General features: G+C 39.6%; 1 protein-coding gene across 14 annotated transcripts in view; it reads right to left on the reverse strand.

Moving 5' to 3' along the window:
* Nucleotides 1-6,681: 6,681 nt before the first annotated feature.
* LOC109997634 (adhesion G protein-coupled receptor L2) overlaps nucleotides 6,682-18,782 on the reverse strand; it is an 85,855-nt gene continuing 73,754 nt past the window's right edge. For 6 of the 14 annotated variants that reach the window (XM_020652172.3, XM_020652170.3, XM_020652171.3 and 3 more), the window contains 5 exons: nucleotides 17,947-18,115; nucleotides 15,622-15,750; nucleotides 14,312-14,408; nucleotides 13,108-13,233; nucleotides 6,682-8,724 (listed from right to left, as the gene is read on the reverse strand). In XM_020652172.3, coding sequence (XP_020507828.1) covers nucleotides 7,859-8,724; nucleotides 13,108-13,233; nucleotides 14,312-14,408; nucleotides 15,622-15,750; nucleotides 17,947-18,115 — 1,387 coding nt within the window. In that variant the 3' untranslated portion in view covers nucleotides 6,682-7,858. Of the gene's footprint in view, nucleotides 8,725-9,333; nucleotides 9,388-13,107; nucleotides 13,234-14,311; nucleotides 14,409-15,621; nucleotides 15,751-17,946; nucleotides 18,116-18,782 lie in introns of all 14 variants that reach the window. The other 8 variants (XM_020652177.3, XM_020652174.3, XM_020652175.3 and 5 more) reach the window with 5 other exon arrangements.

Genomic DNA, 18,782 nt, shown 5'->3' on the forward strand with positions numbered 1-18,782 from the left:
GACGGTAATTAGCTTGGTAATTAGCTGCTTGAGACGCTAGCATTTATGTCACTTCTGGCATAAAACTGGAAACACAAACAACTTGTATTAATGGAGTTTCTCAATGCCTTTATAACTGCTTCTTGCTGAGGATGAAAAAGAGGCTAACCATGAAGAAATTAAAAATTCATGAAAATCAACAAAGCTAATGCCAAACAGCAAATTAGCTAACTAACAGCATTTCACATCTTCATCAAGAAGGTTGGGTTCTTTTTAATCCCTCCATACTGATGATAGATGATGAAGATAATAGATGTGACTGTAGCCTACAAATTTAACTACAAGCATAGCATAGGGAGGACAATTTATATCAAAACTATTTTCTGATATTTTGGAAATTGTTTTACTGCCCAACAACGATCAATTAACAAAATGGCAAAAAAAGAAAAAAGGTATATTTGGCTGGCAAAAGTAGCCTACATTTAAATTTCTGTCCATCATTTAATTCCTATGAACTAATGGATTGTTACCAGCCTGTATACCTTCATGCTTACCCAGACTCTGCTTCTGCAATCATTGCATATGAGCAAAGTCTTCTTCAAGCTAAAGCTAGCAAGCTGGTGCTCAAACATACAGAGAAAGATAGTTGGATGAAGTTAGCGTTGACCAAGATGGACTCCTTTACGGAGCTCTCCTTCACCAGTTAAGAAGCAGTTCACTTCATCCAAACTTCATCTGCATTTAAGCTAGCTAGCAGGGTCTGACGCATTAGCATTCTGTTGGTACTGCTCTTTTTCGCGTACCCTGTTTAGTAAGTTAAATGCTAAAGTAAGTTTCAAATGTTTTTTTAATGTTTTTTTAATGACTGAAGTTAACTTTCAATATCTTAACCCTTTTTGTGACGGTATCTAATGTATCAGATAACAGACCATAGGCTATTTATTGTCCAGAGGAGTTGTAATTAAAAATAAAAATAAATAAAGTAAAGTAAATAAAGCCTACTGCTTTTATACTTTAATGACAGAAATGTAATTGCTGCTCTCACTTTTTTGGATTATCTACACTTGTGTGTTCTGCTGATAGATTTGATTTTAAAAGATGTCTTTCCCATGGCAGTCAGAAGATGTTGAATCAGCTGTGGAGCCTCTTTAAAAGTGTGATGAATCTTTCCAGAGCGATGAAGTAAAACAATTTTTTACACAGTTATGAATATTTAGAAAGTATTTTTTAAACATTGTTTACAGAGAAAGACTTTTCCTAAACAAATGTCATGATGAAACATTTTGGGGATTTTGTTGCAGCTCTTCGTTTGTTTCCGTGTGTTTGTGGGTGTCTTAGAGCTTGTGTGTCTGTCTCAATTCTTAAAACAAATATTATGAAGAAACTTGAAACTTTGTTGATTTAGTACTGTAGTAAAGGTCATTTAGTGACTACAGAAAAGTAATAATAAAACATGTCACCATGTGTACAGTCTCATTTCATCACAGCCCAACGTTTTCAAAAGCTGAACCTTTATTCAACTTTCTTTTCATGAACACATCACTTTGATTTTCAAAACCAATGGCAAAAAACATTGCTTTGAGAATCTTTTGAATGCAACCTCAAGCATGACATTGATTATGTTAGCTTCATAATTATCTCCACATGCGACTGTACCACTGTATTTCACAGTGCGATGAGGCTCTGTACATCCTGGGTGAGTGATTATAACAACTGTAAGTAAATTAGCTGTGAATAAAGGCCTTTTAAATACAGCATCAGTCAAAGACACCCTGCAGTTTAATGCTGTAAATGTTCTCAGCCATCCAACAGTGAAGTTGTGGCAACAGAAAAAAGTACACACAGCCACAGAGCGAGTCTGAAAATTACTTACGGGTCACTCCTCCAAAAAAAAAGCTATTATCGTTCATTTTCACATTTGCACGTTGAATATGAAGCAGTGCCTCTATTTTGTGTGTTGTCTCTTTTTCTGTTCATATATAGTTTGGGCACTAAATAGGAAATGCAACAGAGGTCAAATGTGTTTAGAGTGGTTCAGTTTAAATGTAAATAATGGCTATAAAGTTTCAGAACTGATACAATAAAAGTCAGCAAGAATACTAATTAGCACTCTGGAAAACCACAAAACAAAACACAAATGAAGTATTGTATTGCAACATTTATTTTCTGTGCTGCACATGTTTAAGTCAGGAAAAATAGATCTTCCTCTTGTTTTATTCAAGTTTTTTCTGTCAGAGCTAATTTTATCTGATGCTACTTTATATCTGATTTGACATATGAAAACTCACATCATTTTGAAATGGTACATACAGTGAAAACGGTTATATTCAACGCCAAAGTGTTTTTTGTGTGTCTTTTTTACATGTGAAGCTGTGCCAGAGAGAATTGACTTGAACTGTTTCACTTTTTTTTTCCTTCCAGTCTTGCATCTTGAAAATTGCAACTATTACATTTAGTCCCAAATGGCCAAAAATCTGTGGGACCAATCGCTTAAAGTTGGGAAAAAATTCCTCTCTTGAGCTTTTGCTAATACCAGTCATATGTTATGTTTGCACCCCGGAGGAATGCATCGCTATTATTTTAACAGAGACAGCCCAACAAAAACACAGGCCCCTGTTGAGTGTTTACTGTATAATGGGCGTGACAGTATACCTTAGCCCAATTCTCTGCTGGTGTTTCCTATGAGGTATGACACTTTTACAACAGCCGGGCTCGGACTCGGATTGTTTTTGACATTTTTTGACTGCTACTGCTCTCCATCCGTCTCACAATCTCGCTCCCTTTTTTCTCCCACTTTCTCCTCTGTGGTTTCTCTGACGCTCCGTCTCAAACACTCACTTTTTCTCTCTTTCATTTCCTCACACGCACACAGGCCAGAAATTTTATCACGCCTTTCTTAGCCGAACTCAAAGAGGACTCTTGAGCATATTTTAAGCCTAGAGTCTTAATCTCTCATAATGGGATCCTTTGTGGAAGTCAAGCAGGAAATCCATATTTCTCTTTGAACAGCTCTTTTTTTAAGATTGGTGATAGTTGTGGTGATATCCCAACAAGCAGTAAAACAACAATCTATGAATGCTATTAAGTTAAAATGATACATTTTGTAGTACATTTCAATTGCAATGATTACATTGCGCGCAAAAAAACACAAAAGCTAATTTTAACAGTGCAGCCGGATATTTTTAAGCCAACATTTTGTGGTTTACATTATAGTCCGTGGAGCTTTGTCTTCTCACACACACACACTTCTCACACACACACACACACATTGTAACACAGTAACACAGTCTAGAAATGCTACATGAGTTGCTTGCAGAGACTAGGAAGCGTATATTCTGGCTTGTTTTTATACTTCCTGCATTTAGGAATTCTCTGTCTTCACTGGAACTTTAAATGCACATGGGGACACTGAGTCAGCCAAGGCGAAGCGGTGTTGTTCGGTGGGACAGTGGCAGCAGTGCCCGAGTGATTTCAGATGTTCTTTATCTTCCTGTTGCAGTGAAATGTAGAGGGAATGTAAGCTGTACATTTACAGAGGCCCTGAGGAAATATAATACTTCTTCTGCATTGTGGCTGCTCTAATGTGATTATGCATAGTTCCTGCGCAAGCTTAAGAAAAGATTTCTATCCAAGAATATAAAAACAGTTGTTTGTAAGAACACCTTTTAATTTCAGTAATAATCATGTTTGAATATGAGATGAACAAAATACTAATTTAATGTTTGAGATAAGCGTAGGATCATTCATGAGTAAAACCATGTATATGTCAGTGTACACACATTTACAAGTATATATATATATATATATATATATATATATATACACATTATGTATATGCTACATGGAGCCTGGACACACTCACCACATTTTTGCCGAGGCTCTGTGATCTGATTTTGAATTTAGCATCTTGTTTGATGTCTTTTTGATGATGGACATGAAATAATGTCCAAATCACCAGAGGCTGGAACATCAAACAGATTCAAATGAAAACACGGTAATGTCTTCTCAGACCGAGCCTTATTGCGCCTTCATTTGCCACTGCCCCATGGAAGCTGGGCTTCTAAAAGATGAGTCGATAAATGAAGCACTTTCATCTCCCACAAACTTCGACGAGTTCTTTTTTTTTCTTTTTTTTATTGGCAACACAAACACTGCATAGCTAATAATATGCTGCATCCCAACACAATCAGATAAGAACTGAGGGTCATGTTGAGGACTGGCTGAGAAGTCAAAGGTGGAGAGATTACCTTTGAAGAGGATGAATGACCAGAAATCATCACAGGAGGATGAGGGGAGCACGAGATATGCTGCTCGTCGTATCAAGAACTAACCCCATTCTTCTACGAATGGGACGTGATCATCTATGTATTTTACAATTTCAGAATCCAATGTTCTTTAAGATAATAGGGTGAGAGAGCTAATACAGAGCACAGGTGACTTAGTGATAATGAACCAATATATATGCATCATGCTGGGCAAAAAAGAGCTCAGCACATTCATTCATCACTAGTTGGTATGTTATGAAACTGCAGATGAGGAAACTTCCTTTCCTCGTAGTGACATCACACGAGGCCTGAGGGCTTTGACTCATGATGTGAGGCAGCTTCTTTAGTGTTTATAATAAAGATGCTTTCTCAGACAATGCTGGCCAAGGCGTGAGCAGGTCATCAACTTTTGCATGTCATTTTGAATTCATAACGTGCGAAGAAGCCAAGTGTGTGTTAAATTCACACACCCGTTCTGGAGTCTCTCTGGGCTTCTGGACTGCTCTGTGTAAACTGAGAGGCTGATGTTCAAACAACAAGGCAGACAGCCATGGTGGACTCACAGCTTTGCTTTGGCCTCCGTGTCAGTCTCCTGACAGCAAACTGGCACCCAGCTACAGCTAATAAAGTGCACCACCCACCCACATCATGTACTTTATTGTACGTGTGTGTGTGTGTGTGTGTGTGTGTGTGTGTGGTCAGCTGGAAAGCAGCAGGAAATTCCTGGAAAGCTACGGATGAAAGACATATTGAATGCTAAATCTGCTAAATCCATGATGTGTTAAATCTCCAATCTTCCTCCTCCTTGGATGACGGGGTACATTTCAACACATGTAATGATTTAGACAGACACAGATTATTAATAATTATTGAACATCTTGTTAGACTTGCATAATGACTTTCACGGTGTATTCATACAGTTGCTGTCATAGCTTACAAAGCAGGTGATATTCTATACTTCCATCAAAATGAATGAACAGAACAACCCAATCATACAATGAGCTTACAAAGAAGTGACGGGAAAGCCGGAAAGAAAATAGCAAGTGTGTGTTGTCAACTTTTTTGCCATTTTCAAATACTGTTAAGTTTCTCTCAGATTCTTTGACAATCAGATAATTAATTTCTTGTTGCTTTCATACAAAATTCCTCACATATGAAAATTATTTAGAGAATAATTATTTTGCTTTTCTATTGATTCATGTTAGTCACAGATGTGTCCATGAAAATATCCTGTCTTGTTATATAACCTATATTAGAGACAATTGTCATTAACTTCCAAGAAAAATATCTTTAAAAAATGTCCATAAATTGCATAATTATTACAATTTTAAAAAAACATTTGTAATATTTACATTCAGTATATCTTAAGGGTCATTTTTCACTAAGTGTCAAAGTCTACATTTGTGTTTCCTCTGCTGAAACAGCCCCGGGGTTGAAGCTTAGATAAGCCTGTAAGCATAAATATCATAGAGAATAACTCAACTGTCATATAGAAGAGTAGATGGAACTATAGACTGAGTGCATTGTATTTTTGCGGTAGTGATGAAGTAGTGAATGTAGTTTAAAATCACATTTAATATGTTTGAATGAGCACACTGAAAGGTTGGACATGATAGAACTATAAAACATATCATACTGTTTCTGGTAACACACGGCCAACGTTGCATCTCGTTGTAAGCTGGAGCGAGGACCATTTTTCTGTAGAGTATAATGTAAACCCTTCAGAGATTTAGAGACCACCGTCATTACAGTACCTCCAATAATTATGTGTACAGCATGTAGTGCAAACTTAAAGCAACACCAGCTGCAGACAACATAGTCCCTTACATTTCCACCTCTGGATAGCATACTGCAGCTGGTTTGATAATGGCACTTTCAAACTAGTTGTTTTTGTTTTCTCATAATAATCTCATCCCTCCACTCCTGACATAGTGGTTCATTGTTCCAGACGACTAAAAAATCGTTGGTTTCCCTGTGGAATAAGCTGAACAGAGCCACACATTTATTTTAAGTCAATTCCACAGACATCATCCTGCTGCTGTTAATCCTCACTAGCACACTAAATGTGTGTAATCTGCAGATGAAAATAGTCCCCCCCCCAAAAAAAAAATACATGATTTGTTCCCGTCTGAGACACTCTGAACATTTGCTAAAAAAACACCAGGGCTTTGCTGTTTAAGTAAATGATTCTGTTTTTTAAGCCTGACTTTATTGATTAGCAGTTATTAAAGTTAAATGTCTTCAACAACAAGGAAGAGTTTTGAATCTAATGTACCAGACAGGCTTTTGACAATCAGGACTAAAAATAACACTGTCGTTACTTTCAGTCTTCTAATGAGAATTTTAGACGGTAGTGAAAATTGTTTAATAACCTCCAGCCTTATCATACTTTCTTCAGAGTTTATGCACAAAATGAAAAAGCAGCCAGACATCTGCGAACAAGAAAAAAATTCACATTTATTTGATATCAAACAGGAGTTGAATTAAATATCAGCTGATGATGGGCTCTTACAAAAGAAATCAAATGAACCTAATCAGTGTTGCAACAACTTGTTCACACTTTTCCAACCATGTTCTTTTTTTTTTTTCTCTCTCTGAATAGTCCAGTTAATAAATTAATTAGTGTCAAAGGATGAAACAAGTCAGCAAAGACTGTCCTATCGCGTTGACACAAACATAAGTTTTTAAAACCTGACAATTTCTTTCAAGTAAAATAAATTACACAAGTTTCCAATTCACTCCAAATCTGTGCATGGCCTGGTGTTAACAAAGACTACTGGCGAGAAAACTCATCATTCATGAAAGCAAAAAGCACTTCACAAGCAGAGACGTGAGCATGATTTCATATGGTTGTAATCTCTCAAACTTTTTTTTTTTTTTATATTCAAACATACTACAAGAGTCAAGTGTGAGAAGGAAAAAGCACATTTCCACCGTTTGATTGAACTTATCTGAAGATTGGTTTTACCATTGAAAGGGCATGACTACAGAGTGGATGCCTTCTCCGTTTTTTTTTTTCTGCCTTTTTTTTGTCAACTTTTTACACTAGAGGTACAGCAAAATATATTTTCTTTAGCTGTAACTGGTACAACAGTTAAATGTGCAACAGAGAAAATATAAGGCCTGAGTCTGAATTAGTGGTTTCTTAACTTTACAGTCCTTTCTGTGTAGTGGAGCCACACTAGTTCTAGTTACTTCATGACTAAAAAGACCCTGGTCCTGCAAAGACTCCCATGAGTATGTCAGGAGTTTCATAGTTCTTTGCTTTGCAAGTTTTTTGTTTTTTTTATCCCTTATTCTTCAACAGCACAGAACAACAGCCAGACTTGTCTCTGACACAGCCGCCTGTGTGTTATCCTCTGCACCTCTTGAGTCCAACAGCAGAGCGTTCACAGTCCACATTTGTCCGGCCTCGGATTGGACGTGTTATGTGTGTTAATGAGATCTGTGTGCAAAAAAAAGTCAGTTCTTAATTTCTTTTCCCACTCAACAACATTTCACTTCCCCTCCCAACAGGAAGGGCATGTGGAGTGCAAGGCAAGACTGGTCCGCTCTCTGGACCTCAACCCGAAAGCGCCCATCTATTAAACCCTGTGCAAAACAAAAACTGGTGCTCAGAGGCTGGTTATGAGCTGCATCTGTCCATCGCTGGGCGCCTCTCCCTCCTGTGCACACTCTTCATTATTGGGCGGTATGATGCACCCTTCGCTGGTGCCTCGGTTTATGTGGTAATAGGACATGGGCTGGGGGGTGTCACCCAGCTCGGGCATGCTTTTATGATACGCATCCTCACTCTCACTTCGAGGTGAGGGGGAGAGCTCCTCCTCCTCCTCCTCAGGGGGGTACGAGGAAGCTGAGGGTGAGGGGGAGTCTCTTAGATTTGGCATGCTGGTGTACAGGGAGTCTCTGTTATTGTTGGGTGAGTTTGAGCCCGTGTCCTCCATGGCAGTTACAGTCTCAGAGCCATGGCCGCCCTGCCCCTCCAGACGCCGGGGGGCCTTCTGGGCACTGTAGAGCAGGGAGTGAGTCCTCTGAGGCAGGAGGGGGGCTTCAAGCGCCTCCTTGTGATGGGGATGCAGGAGCAGCTCCAGGGTTACGTGGCCTCCTCGTCCACTTCCTCTCTGGGGGGATGAGGCCTCGGTGTGATCGGCCACAATGGCGTCATCCTCACTGCCGCTCCCGCCCCCACCTCGGTCCACTGTCACTCTGGTCTGGGGAGGCGGGGCTCTCTCCCGCTCCCTCTGGGCGTCACGACCTTTAGGGGCCCCGCGGGGCCTCAAGTTGTTGTGGACAATCTCAGATATGATCATCTTCTCAAAGGCAGCGTCGTCCAGGTTGAGGCCCCCCAGGTCAGCTGGGGCCCTGACGCCCACAGCCTCATAGTCGTCGTCTCGCAGAGAGTAGCTGTTGTTGAAGTTGCCGTTGAGGGGAAGGGTGTCCATGGCGCTGATGTCCCTGCTGTTGCTCAGAGAGTGCTGTCCTGCAAGGAAAGGCAGAAAGAGTCGATGAGCTGTAATCTTTTGCATTCTCTTCAAACAAAACAGAGCCCACTACACCATCAACACACAACTGATACTGCTCAGGACACTGCACCCTCGTGCTCTTTGATCTCCAGGTTAATTTCAATTTTATGCAAATACAAGAAACTTTCAAATTCAAAGGAGAACCCAATTAGCTCCCCATCATGTCCATTCTCATCAGGGCTGAATATCATTAAAGCCAATCTAAGAGATTATCCTGAACAATATTGGAGAAATGAGAACAAAAGATGACTTCAAACTGAAAAACTACAGCACAGCAACACGCTATATAAAGTAGCTGATGACCAGGTAGCAACACAGCAGCACACAGGAAGCAGCAGGATAGGATAAGCATCCAAAAAATAAAAACAAGCTGATGAGGAAGTGGTATGACATTAACAACGGATTAAAAAAAACAAACATAAAAAACATTCCACCTGTTAAAAGAAGGCAAGACAAAAGAGTAATGTTGAACACAGATGGCCGGCCCCCTCTCAGCACCGGGGGGCCCACAAGCACAGCAACAACCCCCACACACTACAACACAGAGGCACGGTGCAATGACTCACTTTGCCACCACTCACATCAAGTGTGTCTGCTCAGGCTATCTGGCCTAAGAACAGCTGATGTGCAAAAAAAGTAAAACAGATGCTTTTTTTCAATTGCAGCAGAAACAATAAAATCACTGAAATAAGACAAAAGTGGAAGCTTGTAACATCCAGCCCGGATTCAGTCAATCCTAATCGGATCATGTCCTTGTAATTAACTATAATTGATCTAGTGTGATGCTTTTCTCAAATTGTTGTTGCAGGTTTAAAGGAGAGTGACAGTGAAGTGATGAGTAATACTTTGAGAGAGCTAAAGGACAAACCAAGGACAACTGAATCCTGGACTCAGCAGGTGAAAGGGTTCAGCAGCAAGCAAAGTCTGTTCTCAAATAGTCTTCAGTAAAAAGAAGGAACATTATTTTTCTTTGAGTGACTTTTAGAAGTGTACATCTATCACTTTTATGTGAAGAAAATGCACACACTCCCTCACACACACACATACACATACACAGACACAACAGCCAAGCACTCTAATTTTGTGCAGCCCTGTGACTAAGCTCGAGTAGAATGATGAAAGTGAAGGGGGCTTGTTTGATTTGATATGAGGATTTTATTTACTGGGTACACCAGGAGCTTGCAAGTGAAAGGCTTGACATTTTGTCGGGTGAGAATGTCGTCACAGGCAGTCATTGCGCACAGAATTATATATATATATATATAAAAAATAACAGGGAAGTTGTAGTATTAGCTTTCAAATGAGCGTGTCAGAAAGTGGATGATAGCAACTGAGAAAAAAAAGTCTAAAAACAACATCAAAGACTTTCTCTAAAAAAAAAAAAAAAAAGAAAGTGAACAGAGCGCAGAGAGCAAAAGGGCAACATACGGGAAGGGAGGGGGGAGATTATTATACTTTTCTCTGAATAGACTCTACTTCCAAATTTGCATTTGTTTATGCACAGGCAGTGATTTTCATTGCAGACAGGTATTGTCTACTGGGAGCAGGGGAAATGATGTGAACAGAATTCAACTGGACACGGCGACAGCTGCACTCTGGGAACTGTTCCAGCAGAGATTCATCCAAGATGTTCTCTGTACAGATTTTTTACTGCATCAGAACATCTGCAGAGCATTACTTAGTATTAATACACTCACAATAGAGGACACGCTCATCCTCTTCCAGGAGCTAAATGTAATGACTATAGCAGGAGAATTATTTTGTGCAAGAGGTCATGTTAAACTTCACAGTCTCTCCGTGCAGATTTCTACCGGGTCGGGGATCTTCACACCCCTTTTTGACATTTGTGTGTCATACTGTTGCCTGCCATACAGAGACAAGTTTCCATTTGTTAAATCTGTGAGATTTTGTCACTTCTTCCAGATCTGCTTTTTGCTGCTGTTGTTTGAAAATGGGTTAGTACAGCGGCTCGCCTCAGGGAGAGAAGAAGTCTTCTGCAGGTAAAGGAAGATGTTTATGTCGTCGCTAAAATGATCTGCTAATTAAAGCTATCTCCACTTTTAAATCTGTCTCCAGTGCTCCGCTGTTAAATGCAATTATCACGCGGGATTAAGCAGGTAAACATTTTAGGGCAAATAATGCACAAGCTCTATGTACTCACACACAAGCACTGACTTCTGCGTCTGAGCTGTTGCTGAGCTCACAAAACAGAAGAATTATATTCACAAAATGTCTTGTTTTTCTGACAGTGTTTGGTCCCCAGCTTCATTACCACTGGATTTAAGCAATAAACAAGACAGTGATGACTGTATAGGGTCAAAGCTATATGTTACTTCAAATCCTCTCCTTACCCATTTTGGCCATACTGCTGTTTTTCTATATTCTCTTTTATCATCAAATGCCTGTGAATATCTGAGAGCTATGACTCTGTCCGCATTGCGTCATGAGCTTCTGTTTTTTTCCCCCGCCTTTGATTGGGTTTCTTTTGCTCTGCCAGAGAGGGAACTAGGTCACCATAAACACTGAAATGTTTTAAATCAAACTTGCGTCTAATTTAAAGTAAGAAAGTACCGAAAATGTAAAGAAATAATCCAGGGATAGAGGTTAACAACATAAATGATCAACCAGCATGTGAAGCCCTTTGAACATAGAAGAATTCCCAGATGACATGCTCGGAAGATGAGATAAGGTAGCACTGACAACTCTGAGTTTAGCTCTTTCTGTGTTTACAAAGGAGAAACCCTGCACAGATAGTTACTAAAAATACAAAGAAGGTGTGAAGAACAGGCTGTTAATCTACATTAATTATTCTCAACATGTTTGCATGCATGCAGTGTGCCTCAAGTCTTCTCATGTTGTTAATAAATCTGCCACACTTAAAGGAGAGAGTAAAATGAGAGGGTTAATATCACACTCGTATCTCTTCTGTTTGTTTAATATGAAGCTACAGCTCGGCGCTGGTAGGAAGCTTAGATTTGCTCAAAGACTGGAGAAATCTGCCTACAAGCGACTCCACATTTTTCTCATCTTTTTTAATGCAAACACAAACTGAAGTGTTCGAAAAAAGAATACAGAGAGGGGTTATTTGCCGGACTTTTTCTCGGTTATGACCTGTAACTTTTTAGATCACAGTTTGTTGCCTAGCAACGACTCAGAGCTATGAAAGTAACCCTACAAAAACCTCTTATAAAGACAAAACCATTCAACTTTGTAAAGTTTGATAACTGAGTTCAAATGATAAAATAATGTGGAGTCTAGTCTTGGTTTAAAAAAAGGGTTGTTGGTATTAACGTGAAAATAATCAGGTGCTTTTTAAAAATAGGGATAGAAACAAAATTAGAAACAACATTTCTTGTCATGGAAGACAATAATATTTAATGTCTCATATGAATCAAAAGCATGCTGATTAATACATAGGCTGTATAACAACATCTTCATTACATCATAGTTGTGCTATATCAAAAAAATATACCAGAAAGACATTTTTACTAGTAAGTGAGTTTGCAGGCATGAATCAAGATTAAGGCTGCTAAGCTAGTTGTTTTAGCTAGCTTGAACAAAAACCAAAGCCTGATGTTTTAAGTGCTTGTTTTTCATTCAATTTCAATTAATTTTTTAGGATATATTGTTAAATAAAAGTGAGCTGTTTTTTCATTTTATTTTTTGTTATATGTAAGCTTCAAAGGTTGTTGAAGGCAGATTTAGTAACTGAGAGAGCTAGCATGAATCAAGGCTAAGGCTTCCAGGCTAATTATTAAAGCTAGCTGCTTCCATTTAAACCACAGCAGGTTTATATTCTTGTTTGTTGGGGCCCTTAGACTAGCGGTTAGTTTGTGTCCTGTGGCTTAATATAAGTCCTCAAGAGCAGGTGGCCAGAATTCAAATCTGACCTGTGGTTCCTTTCCCACATGTCGTTTCAATCTCTCTCTCTCTCTCTCCTCGGTTTCTGACTCTATCCTATATCATAAAGACATTTCAAGTAATGTCCTGTGAAAAAAATAGCTTTAGAGGTGTTTGACTCAGGCTGCCAGAGTCGTTTTTTTAAGCTATAGCTGTTACCTGTTTGCTTTCTATAAAACCAAAGACTGTTGTTTTCATCAAAAAATGTTTTGGTAGGAATTCACTACATGTCAAGATACTTAGTAGGCAGTACTGTTACTGAGCTTTTAAATTTTGTTACCGTTTTGTCCATTTAAGGCTAGCTTTTAGTTTCTAAAATAACAGAAGGACACGAGAGTGATATCTCATTTTTCTCTCCACAGAAGTGTGTTTTACAAATCGATGTAAAAACAAACAAACACAAATCTATATAAAAATTAAAGTGGAGGGTGGATGTGCACCTGGGGAGTGAAAGGCCGGTGGAGAGGGGGTGTTGCACACCACAGTTTCTGCCAGCAGGTTGTTATAGGGGTTAGTGTCGTGGGTTCGGAGGAGAGGGTTAGTTAGGAGGTAGTTGCCAGTCATCCCTGAAATAACAGGAAGAGAAAGAGAGAGAGACAAAAGAGAAAGAGAGGGGGGGAAATCAGGAGGGAAAAAACAGTTGAGGAAAAAGAGCTCGAGGTTCTGAAGTTCATGGTCTGCGGTGGTACGCTGGGTCGCTGTCGACATAAACAAACCCTGACATCCGCTGTACAAAATCTGACACCGCAAAAGATTTATGACCTGCAATCCGTCTGCCTTCTATTATGGAGCAGCCATAGAAACGACAGTCAAAGCCAGACATTATCCAGACAGTCGGCTGATGTTACTGACAAACAATATTATCACGACAAGTGTTGACCAAAGCATAGCAACACAATCAACGTCCAGTGTTTATGTAAAAAAAAATCAACTAAACAAACTCATCCAGTCGAGACACTAGACGAAACATGCCTAAGTGGCCTGCCATGAATAATACAGTATCCTCATCGCCAACATGCTTGTGTAAATCCTCAAGAATGTAATAAGTATCTTCAGTTGTTTTGGATGGATCGTGGAGGAACTCTGTGCTGGCATGTGTGTCTTTTAAAATAATCTAAACTAATTCAGAACTACATCTTAAATCTGCGCTGGCACGTTCTGGAGCCACAGCTTCCAGATGCCGGGATCCCACCCAAAAAATCTGCTCTGACCTCAGCCTGACTTTGCTCATCTCCCCTCAACCTCCAAACTTCATCCTGATGATCACTCCGGGGTGAAGATGAGTTAGGTGGATGTTGCACAGGCAGCCTCTCCTGTCAGGGTTGTTTAAATTTGAACTCAAGTCCTCATCAGTATCAGTAAAATATCCCAAACACTCTTTTCTGTCTTCATTTCTTCCTCTCACATGGACCTAGTGAAGCGGGAAAGTGCTGAAATAACACTTCACAGGCTGCTGTTTTTGTTTTGATCGCTAAACACTAAGAGAAATGCGACATTAAATCAGGCCTCCCTCTTTTCCCGAGCTGGACCCATTGAAGTGTTTATCCTGAATTCAGAGCTCCATCACAAAGAGAATGCCGTATGTGTCTCGTCTGGTGGCGGTGGAAGAAGAAGAAGAAGAAAAAGGAGGAAAAGCTTGCTCACCCTGGTTTAGTGTGGAGGTGCTGTTTATGTCTCCGGAGATGAAGGAGGACTCCGACTGCTTCCTCACAGTGTCGTTCCACATCCTCCTGATGCGGCTCTGGGTAGAGAGCAAAGCAGCCATTGATCAGGACTCAACATGATACCACTGTCTTTAAAGGCTTCTGGCCTTCAGGATCGAGTGGCCACAAAAGTTTGTGATATAAAGCTGCATTTTTTTATACACGATTCAGTGCACCCACAGCTTGACGACACGATCATGCTATGTGAAGCAGGAATTATTGATCCCATTGATGCAGAAAATGGATACTCCACGAGTCTTACAACCTGTAATGTGAGACATGAGCTTCTTTTTTTTCTTGGCAGTATGCTGGCAGATTCTCAGAAGTGCTCTTAAGATAGATCTCACAGTCAGAGAGTCATCATAGAAGAAATCAGTCATCTGTCAGATACCATCTTTTTTCCCCCTCTTTATCCGATTTATTTTTTTACTCGCTAACCTTTTTCTAATAGACTCTCCTCTGACCATGAGAACAGATCTATTTATGATGACTCTCAGTTAGCCACATTGCACTGTGACATTTTCTAAAGTATCTTCAATTTATGAGAAAAAATCACAACGTTTCACTCGCTCTGATCCTTTGTCAGGTGTCAAGCACACAGGTTCAGAAGGTCAGAAATGTTGTGATTTTTTTCTAATAAATATGTGATGCTTAGCGAAAGTAGTATGTCAGTCTTTTCAATGTGACAGTTTGTCCAAGTTGGATGTGCGGTGACCTCCTTAAATCATTTTCTAAAGTAAAAATTAAGTACTGCGCTCAAAATGTCTATTTCATTTATTTAGTTAAGACACACTTGGTGCTTTACTTTGTATGTTCTCCACCAAGATGGAGTGTGTGTGTGTGTGTGTGTGATCGACTTTTGGGAAAAACTACAGTTCCCACGCTTATCACAATGAGTACATGCCAACCGGTGCAACAGTGGTGCTCATTTATGGGTTTTGAAAAATATTGCAGCTCTATTGTGTTGAATTCTGAGTATATGAGATTTTGGTTTCAAAAACAAAACAACTTGTCAGTAAAATCAAGTCATGTTGGTTTTGCTTTTTTAATTATATTTTTTTGACATTTAAAATAAAGACTGTCAGACTTGCAAAAGATGTACACAAGTGAATACAAAAATTATCTATTATTAAAAATCAACATAACATAAAACAGAATCCACTGACTTTAGTGTAACATACAAATCTTTTCACACAGAGTTCTTTAAATCCTGTACCTGGATATAACTGGTACCTGGTGGTCTACACATACCTGTGTTGCAGATGAGTAGCGAGCCGTAGATCGAGACGTGGCCGTCTTTGCTGAAATGTGCGGGCCCTCAGGCGGCAGCGCGCCGCAGCACTGAGACTGGCGGAAACATTTGCTGTACTCTTTGCGGACCTGCAGACGAACAAGAGATCAGGACAGAGTGAGCACACGATCCCTCGATACAGAGATCCATCTATCAATCCATCTTTTAGCTCTACCCCGGAGCTGGAGCCAATCACAGCTGACATCTGGAGAGAGGCGGGGTACAACCTGGACACATCTCCAGGGCCGACACATGGAGACAGTCAATCCACAATCACACTGACGGGCAATCTGGAGTCACCAATTAAACTGCATATCTTTGGACTGTAGGAGGCTGCCCCACCATGCCGCGCCCCCCATGAAAGATGCTTGTCTCAAATGTTTATCAAATACCATCCAGGTGACAGCGGTTAATATGGGGGAGGGGGGAGATACCAAACACAATGTTGAACTACTGCTGAGGTGAAGCTCTTTGATATGGGTGTATCTAAGTGAGAATGTATTAAATTTCAAAAAAAGCCTCAGGCTAAATCACAGTGTCACGCTATAAATATTTTTAGATCGATATCTATGGTACAAGGATTGCCTTTATTTAGAAATAAATGTTTTATATTTGCCATGAGTGACAGTAAGGCCGAAACTAATGATCATTATCGATAGACCTGCAGAATATTTTCTCATTTTTTGTCTTTTAAAAAGTTGGTGTCCTGAGCCAAAGGGAAAACGTTTTATAATGAAATGTGACAACAACAACAATCTAAAACTCCAAAGCTACAATTTACTCAAATATAATGTACAACAAAACTACAATGTAGCATTACTGGTTGTTAAGTCTGCATGAAAAATGGGATTAAAGTGTGGCTGTTCGGCACTGGTGGTGAGTAAAAAGATGTTCTTGTTGAAGAATTGCTCAGGATGCAGAAATGTTTACAAAATAACGTGTTGGATTTATTAACCAAAAATGCACAAAAGAGCAAAAAAAAAAAAAAAAACACAACAGTCCCAGATAAATAAATTAAAAGCAACTAGACTGAATAAACTGAAAGAAAAAACACAGCCTCACAGCAAGCTGCAACAAACAACAGTTCCCCCCCCCCCAGACTTTGGCTCAGTCTACTTTTATTCCTCTCTTGGCTCCGCCCTAATTGGAGCACACCATTACAGGAGTAAAAGGAAGCCAAAGAACAAAACACCCCCTGAAACAACAGTAAATCATTTAACAGCATCTTATCATGAAAATATTTCAAACTACCAATGATGAAACATGAAACCTGTTTTATTCGCCTTGTTAGGTCAAACAAAAACCACTACTCAAACTGAAGGCGCTGCTCTGTGTCTGGTTAGGCATGGGTGGACTCCTTCAGCCTAATGACTCTGCTGGCTGCAGTAAGTGTAGGGAACATGGGGGCAGGTGAAAAGGTATGGAGGAACCTTTCCACAAACAACTTATCCTATGAGAGATTTTCACAAATGTACTGGTTTCTTTGCTTTTAAGACGACTTTAAATCATTAAGGAAATACTCGCTAACTTACTTTCTCAATGAACAAAATTTGAACCTATTGTTTCAGCTCAATTACACAGTTGATTTTTCGGTTTTAAAAAGGATTGGATCATTTTTATTCAGGTCTGTTCATTTTTAATTTGCTGTTTGCTTTCTAAGTATTGAATGGACTGGCTCCATCCTACCTATCTGACCTTTTACAGCCGTATGTCTCATCACGGTCATTGAGTTCTGCTGATCAGTCACTTCTGGTTCACCTAACGCTAGGCTAAAGCATAGGGGAGACCGAGCCTTGTTGTAGCCCCTAAACTGTGGAACAAGTTGCCCCCCGAAGTTAGGCTGGCAGCCACGTTTTGTCTAAAAGCTCATCTGTATGCTTTGGCGTTCCTAGACCCAGTATCACAGTTTGTTTGTTTCTACGGTTTTATTCATTTTTGTTTATTTAATTTTGCTTTGTCTATTGTTATTTTTTCTTTTCTCTTTGTATGCTTTTTATCTATTTGATGTAAAGCACTTTGGTTAACTCTGTTGTTTTTAAATGTGCTCTATAAATAAAGTTGGATTGGATTGGAATTTGTCAGAAAATAGAAACAGCCACTTGATGAATCTATTAAAAAAAGATACAAAATGAGAATCCTCACACTGAAGAAGCTGGAAGGAGCAATTGTGTTGCATATTTCTACCTTTATGACTCACTTTGTTGATTAATTCCATTTTCTAGATTTAAATTCTTGTGTTTATTTGACAAATCAATAGCACAAGCAGTGTTCAAAGGCGACGTTACCTTTTTCTGGAGGAGGCAATGGAAGATGAAGATGAACATCCCCTGCAGTGTGTTAAAGATGGTGAAGAGGTAAGCCATCACAATGGACGATTCATTGAGGAAGAACAAGCCGAAGGACCACGTGAGCCCCAACAAACAAAGCAGAGCGAACGCTCCCAACACCCACGACCTGTAGAGGAGAAAGAAGACATAATTAACATTGTGAAAACGGAACAACTCAAAGATATTTCATCACCATTGATAGTCTGCAGTTTCTCCTGGGCGGCAGCTTGTTGAAAAATAAAAACCTGAATGTGCTTCTTTCCTTTTGCACTGGCGGCTTTAAGTACATATATACTGATTCAAAGTTATGTTATGTGTTATGTGTTTTCCTTTTGGGTTTTTAGCTAAATAGACTGCAAATACAGCTTTTATTTCCATGGCAGCTTCCTGGAAAGCTTGGAGGAAATAAGATAACTTCACAGTCACTTTCAATGATGTTGGCTGTTATTGATACACAAGAGAGAAGTGAGCCACCCTGAGAGAGAGAGAGAGAGAGAGAGAGACAGCGAGCGTGGAGAGGAGAGAAGGGACGACTACATGTCATCAACAAAAGATCCACTAAGGCATAGCTGCTGAGAGTGAGAGCTGATTGGACTAACTGAACAGTTTTTGTTGCTTTTTATACAAAAACAAAATTTCTTGCATAAAAATGAACCAATTATTTCTCTTGATTACAGTTTCCCCCGTTTGACAGAGAAACTAAATACATGGCAGATTTAGGTAGACCCTTATGAAGGACAGTTAATGAGTTTCTTGTGCAGCTTTCTATGCAAAAATGTTTGCATTTTTTTTTG

Source organism: Labrus bergylta, chromosome 4 (genome assembly GCF_963930695.1).
Source record: "Labrus bergylta chromosome 4, fLabBer1.1, whole genome shotgun sequence".
Classification (NCBI taxonomy): Eukaryota; Metazoa; Chordata; class Actinopteri; order Labriformes; family Labridae; genus Labrus; species Labrus bergylta.